General features: G+C 50.0%; 1 protein-coding gene across 1 annotated transcript; it reads right to left on the minus strand.

Moving 5' to 3' along the window:
* Positions 1-3,533: 3,533 nt before the first annotated feature.
* Positions 3,534-6,075, minus strand: LOC135974346 (uncharacterized). Its single transcript, XM_065561843.1, has 2 exons — positions 5,098-6,075; positions 3,534-4,103 (listed from the first exon to the last, which is right to left on the minus strand). Exons 1-2 carry the CDS (start codon positions 5,672-5,674, stop codon positions 3,628-3,630), a joined length of 1,053 nt encoding a protein of 350 aa, XP_065417915.1. The 5' UTR covers positions 5,675-6,075; the 3' UTR covers positions 3,534-3,627.
* Between the last annotated feature and the right edge of the window lie 739 nt (positions 6,076-6,814).

The raw sequence follows: 6,814 nt of genomic DNA on the forward strand, positions 1-6,814 counted from the left end.
GCAGACCCCTGAGCCACATGAAGCCTTGCCCCACTGAAGTCCATGGACATTTTGCCAAGGACTTCAGTGTAACCAGGATCTCACCAATTTATTTCACTAGGGCTCAGTAAATTGCAGGATTGGAAGGCTTAGAAACTCTCTTTTGGTTTTTAAAATCTTCCTGCACCCTAAACTCCTCATCCTCAGTCCCACCCCAGAGCCTGAACCCCCAGCCAGAGCCTTCACCCCTCCCGTGCCCCAATCCCCTGCCCCAGCCTGGAGCCCCCTCCTGCACCCTGAACTCCTCATTTCTGGCCCCATGCCAGAGCCCACACTCCCAGCTAGAGCCCTCACCCCCTCCCACACCCCAACCCCAATTTCATGAGCATTCATGGCCCGCCATACAATTTCCATACCCAGATGTGGCCCTTGGGCCAAAAAGTTTGCCCACGCCTGAGCTATACATATGCAGGCCTCTCATGTTGTGTTATATGTACTTGTGTCTCCACACCTGTTCCATCAACTACAGACATTTTAAATAATTTTGAATGTTTTTATTAATAAAATTATTTTTACAGCCCCCTTTCCCCAAGTTTGTGGGACACTTTGCAGAACAAATAAAAAGATATGGTCCCTACCCTGAAGAATTTACAGTCTTGCACAGGCAGGATGAGGGTCCCAGCAATAAAATGATGTGGTTATTTGGGCACCTGGGAAATTATTTGATTTTTAAATAAGTAATAATTCACTTGTGGGAGGTAGTATAGCAAAAATGAGTTTGAAGGAGGAATTTGAATGAAGAAAGGGGAGGGGCCAGGCAGGCAGACTCAGGGAAGGTGTTCCATGAAACCAGCCAGAAAGAAAAACAGGGCCACTAGAATTTTATAGGTGCACTTGTGTATTCTCAAATAAAATATCTTCCTTGTCTCACTGCTTTCATAGGAATGCAAGTAACTTGCAAGATAGCAGAAGTGAAAGCTTCTATTTTCAGTAAGGCTCCAGAACGATTTCACAAGACTCCAGCAATGAAGGGTTGGTTTATAGATGGTACAACAAAACACTTTCCACAACCCTTTGACAACTGCTAGACACTAGTCCCAGTGTGTGCACTGCTTTCACAGCTACTGTATCTTACATGCAGAACCACTTCCTTTTACGGAGCTCTTGTCATAGTCTGAACACTTCAGCTACCTCTTCCTCATCCACATACCCTCTTCCCTTCTTAGGAAATGACTTAGGCCTTGTCTACACTACGAGAGTAGTTCGATTTTACTTGCATCGAATTTTTGTAATCGATATTGCAAAGTCGAACGTGTGTGTCCACACTAAGGACAGTAATTCGACTTTGTGCGTCCACACTAACGGTGATAGCGTCGACATTCGAAGCGGTGCACTGTGGTCAGCTATCCCACAGTTCCCGCAGTCCCCTCTGCCCATTGGAATTCTGGGTGTAGCCGGCAATGCCTTCTGGGTAACAAAATGAGTCGAGGGTGCTTTTGGGAAACTGTCGTCATCCGTCCATCACTCCCGCCCTCCCTCCCTGAAAGCGCCGGCGGGAAAACAGTTCGCGCGCTTTTCCAGTCATTGACAGCGCGGACGCCACTGTACTCCGAGCATGGAGCCCGCTGCGACCATCGCTGCAGTTGTGGCCGCTCTCAACGTCTCGCAGCTTATCATAAAGGTTTCCCTGAGGCAGATGCAGAAAAGTCAGGCAAGGAGGCTACGGCACCGCGGTGATGTCCTGAAGTCTGAGAGTAGCACAGACCTGTCAGAAAGCAGGCGACCCAGCGCCGAGGACATCACAGTGGCAATGGGTCATGTTGATGCCGTGGAACGGCGATTCTGGGCACGGGAAACAAGCACTGAGTGGTGGGACCGCATAGTACTGCAGGTCTGGGATGAATCCCAGTGGCTGCGAAACTTTCGCATGCGGAAGGGAACTTTCCTGGAACTTTGTGAGTTGCTGTCCCCTGCCCTGAAGCGCAGTGACACCCGGTTGCGAGCTGCACTGAGTGTACAGAAGCGAGTGGCCATAGCCCTGTGGAAGCTTGCAACGCCAGACAGCTACCGGTCAGTCGCGAACCAGTTTGGGGTGGGCAAATCTACCGTGGGGGTTGTTGTGATGCAAGTAGCGAAGGCAATCGTTGATGTACTGCTGCCAAAGGTAGTGACCCTGGGAAACGTGGAGGCGATCATAGATGGCTTCGCAGCGATGGGATTCCCAAACTGCGGTGGGGCCATAGATGGAACTCACATCCCTATCCTGGCACCGGACCACCAGGCCACCCAGTACATTAACCGAAAGGGATACTTTTCCATGGTGCTGCAAGCACTGGTGGACCACAGGGGACGTTTTACCAACATCTACGTGGGATGGCCGGGCAAGGTTCATGACGCTCGTGTTTTCAGGAACTCTGGTCTGTTTAGACGGCTGCAACAAGGTATTTACTTCCCGGACCACAAAATAACTGTTGGGGATGTGGAGATGCCTATAGTCATCCTCGGGGACCCAGCCTACCCGCTAATGCCCTGGCTCATGAAGCCCTATACTGGCGCCCTGGACACTGAAAAAGAACTCTTCAACTACCGGCTGAGCAAGTGCAGAATGGTGGTGGAGTGTGCTTTTGGCCGTCTCAAGGGGAGATGGAGAAGCTTACTGACTCGCTGTGATCTCAGCGAAACCAATATCCCCATTGTTATAGCAGCTTGCTGTGTGCTCCACAATCTCTGTGAGAGCAAGGGGGAGACCTTTATGGCGGGGTGGGAGGTTGAGGAAAATAGCCTGGCTGGTGATTACTCACAGCCAGACAGCCGGGCGATTAGAAGAGACCAGCGGGAAGCGCTGTGCATCCGGGAGGCTTTGAAAGCAAAGTTCCTGAGTGAGCAGGGTAACCTGTGATTTTATAGTTTGTGTACTGAGAAGCTAAACCTGCCCCCGTTTCTTTACCCAGGTAATGTTGACTATCCTATCCAGTTACATACCCCCTTCACCCCCCCTCCAACACACGTGTCGAAATAAAAATAGTTCTACTTTGTTAAAGCACACCGTTTTCTTTAATACTGTTTTAGCGGGAATTTTTTAAAACTGGGACGCAGACTGTGGTGCGGGGCGGGTCTAGTGTTGTGATGCGAATGCAGCTTCTAAACTCAAGGATTGACAGGCTCCGCTGCGGTGGGATGCTTGTTTCAACGGAGCCTGTCACCCCTCCTGATCGGGACTGTGTGTATGGGAGGTCTATTTGACTTTGTGGCAGGGGGAGGACGGTTACAGATCCCATGCTGTGTGGCTCTGTGATCCTGTCTAAGGACCGGCGCTTAAGATCTGTAACTGCCCTCCCCCGCCACAAAGTCACAGAGCAACCCACCCCCCCCAACATTACATCAAAACAACCTCCCAGACTAACCGGGGCAACTAGTCACTGCATCACTGCACTGTGTATGTGCCCTGCTGCTGTGCCTGCCCCCGACTATGTACCCTGCCAAAGGAGACTGTCCTGTCCAATTTCCAACCCCCTTTCCCCTCCTCCTCCAAAAGAACATGATTGAAACAGTAGTTAACAGAAACGAATTTTTTATTATCAACTACACATGGCATTGGGAGGTGAAACTTGGACGTGGGCTTGTGTCAGGCGGGAAGGAAAGAACTTTTCAAATTTTGGGAAATGAGAGCCTTCTGCTACTAGAGCTCTCTGCAGGGGTGGAGTGAGAGTTAGCAGGGACTCTGCCGCCTCTCCTTCTTTGCACTTTGGGTGAGGTGGGTATGGGACTTGGTGGCGGGGGAGGGCGGTTAGAGATGGACTGCAGCGGGGCTCTGTCCTCCTGCCTCCGTTCCTGCAGAACATCCACAAGGCGCCGGAGTGTGTCCGTTTGCTCCCTCAGTAGTCCAAGCAGCGTTAGAGTCGCCTGCTGGTCTTCCTGCCGCCACCTCTCCTCCCGATCCATGTTGGCTTGGTGCATTCGGGTCAAGTTCTCCCGCCACTGGGTCTGCTGTGCTGCCTGGGCTTGGGAAGAGGCCATAAGCTCAGAGAACATGTCCTCCCGTGTCCTCTTCTTCCTACGCCTAATCCGCGCTAGCCTCTGGGAGTGTGATTCCAGGCTAGGTTGTGAGACAGTCGCAGACGGGGCTGTGGAAATGGGAAAAAGGGAGTGAATTCCTCTGAAAGATAAATGTAGTTGTGAACAAAGAACATAGTCTTTCTCTGTGAACAAGACCATGCACAGCACCTTTCACATGCGCACTCAGCACAAGGTCGAATTCTCGGCCTTCGCATTCTGTGCCTGGGGTCTTGAACAGCACATTTGAGAAGCGAGGCAGCACAACGGAATTTCTGTTGCAGGCAGACATGGTAAGCCGTACACTTGTGGCAGTTTAAAACTTTTATATTACCACTGGCCTCATTTCACATTTAAATCAATGTCAGTCCCTGCTGCCAGCAATCCGGCAAGCGGGAACTCTGCCCCTGTCCCACCCCCTCGCGGCTGTCCCCGGGAACGATCCCTTTCGGCTGCCCCTCTCCCGCCTCCACCGCGTGGCTGCAAACCAGCGGTGACAGTTCTGTAAAGGAACGGGAAAGCAGTCCCAACACTAACATTCCCCTACCTAATTAAAAGCAGGTCACCATGGCCGACATCACCCTGATGAGGATCTCCGAGAGCGACAAAGAGAGAATGCTCCGGGAAAGCCTCCAAAGACCAGGGCCGTATGCCGCCCTGCTGTGCAGAGCAATGATCCCCGAGTACCTGATAATCTCGTGGCGCGGCAACGTGTCGTACTTCGGAGGACCCAATAAGGCCGCTCTCCCCAAGAACCTCATGCAACGGCTTTCAAGTTACCTCCAGGAGAGCTTCATCGAGATGTCCCAGGAGGATTACTGCTCTATCCCCGCACATATAGACCGCATTTTACTGTAGCTGCAGTAGCAGGGAATACACAGTAGAGCGGCTTGTGCAGGACAATCACTGAAAACCGGACATTGCTAGATTTCTTTTCAAAACTTGCACTGCCCCTTACTAAACCGTTAAGCGCCTAGGGCACACTAATCATGAACAACCCATTCTTTTAATTGTTAATATTCCTGTTTTGTTAAAAATAAATGTTTAGATGTTTACAACACTTACTGGCTGATCCTTCACCAGATTCTGTGTCCGGGGTAATGGCTGGGGACGCTTCGTAGGGGATCTCTGTAAGGGTGATGAAGAGATCCTGGCTGTCGGGGAAATCAGCGTTGTGAGAGCTGCCAACTGCCTCGCCCTCCTCATCTCCTTCCTCATCTTCCCCGTCCCCTAACATGTCTGAGGAACCGGCCGTGGACAGTATCCCATCCTCAGAGTCCACGGTCACTGGTGGGGTAGTGGTGGCGGCAGCACCGAGGATGGAATGCAGTGCCTCGTAGAAACGGGATGTCTGGGGATGGGATCCGGAGCGTCCGTTTGCCTCTTTGGTCTTCTGGTAGCCTTGTCTCAGCTCCTTGATTTTCACGCGGCACTGCGTTGCATCCCGGCTGTATCCTCTCTCTGCCATGTCTTTAGAGATCTTCTCGTAGATCTTTGCATTCCTTCTTTTGGATCGCAGCTCGGAAAGCACGGACTCATCGCCCCACACAGCGATGAGATCCAAGACTTCACGATCAGTCCATGCTGGGGCTCTCTTTCTATTCACAGACTGCATGGCCATCACTGCTGGAGAGCTCTGCATCGTTGCCAGTGCTGCTGTGCTCGCCACGATGTCCAGACAGGAAATGAGATTCAAACTGGCCAGACAGGAAAAGGAATTCCAATTCAAATTTTCCCGGGGCTTTTCCTGTGTGGCTGGTCAGAGCATCCGAGCTCGCACTGCTGTCCAGAGCGTCAACAGAGTGGTGCACTGTGGGATAGCTCCCGGAGCTATTAGCGTCGATTTCCATCCACACCTAGCCTAATTCGACATGGCCATGTCGAATTTAGCGCTACTCCCCTCGTCGGGGAGGAGTACAGAAGTCGAATTAAAGAGACCTCTATGTCGAACTAAATAGCATCGCAGTGTGGACGGGTGCAGGGTTAATTCGATTTAACGGCGCTAACTTCGACATAAACGCCTAGTGTAGACCAGGCCTTACATACATTAATTGCATGTGATGCCTTTGGCCCTCTACCGTCCAAAGAGAAAAACTGCAACACATTAGAAAGTACAAGGAATGCATCATGTTGGCCAGATTAATGGTAACTGTTTTTGTTTATCAAAATCTGCCCTCTGCAATAAATGGCAAAATATTGACGTAAAGGGGGAGGGGGTGAGGGGAGGAACTTATTTGCACAGTGCTATGTATGTATAAAGTCTCACATTTTCAAATCAGAATGAGTTAAGACCCTCCCTTCATGTCCAAATTTATATGCATACAAAAACTTAGATTTCCGTACGAAAATCAGCTTGATGGATAGCTAATTACCTGATGGGTGTGTATGTGCTGGTATGCTTTGCACACAAATTTGAATGTTTCTGTGCACACACACTTGATTTGACTAATTTCACACACAAAACATAGATTGACCGAGTTGCGCTTGTATTATTAGAGGCTGGTTTTGAAAACTGAGTCCCAAAAGCTTAAAACGGTCTTTCGTAAAAACTACTGCGATCAAATACCAGACGTTCCTATTTTTGAGCACAGATTAGCCCTGAAAAGCGATGCCCTACTTAAAATATAATTTGTTTTTCTTTAGATTACAAGCTACTTGGGCAGGGATGATGCCTTCTTTTCGAAGTGCACATTATGAGTGCTAACAAATAACTAAAACAGGGAAAAATAACGAGAAATAGTTTAAGATTCAAAATGAGGAAGGCACTCACAGGAACTAGTAT

This window comes from Chrysemys picta, chromosome 11 (assembly GCF_011386835.1).
Source record: "Chrysemys picta bellii isolate R12L10 chromosome 11, ASM1138683v2, whole genome shotgun sequence".
NCBI lineage: Eukaryota > Metazoa > Chordata > Testudines > Emydidae > Chrysemys > Chrysemys picta.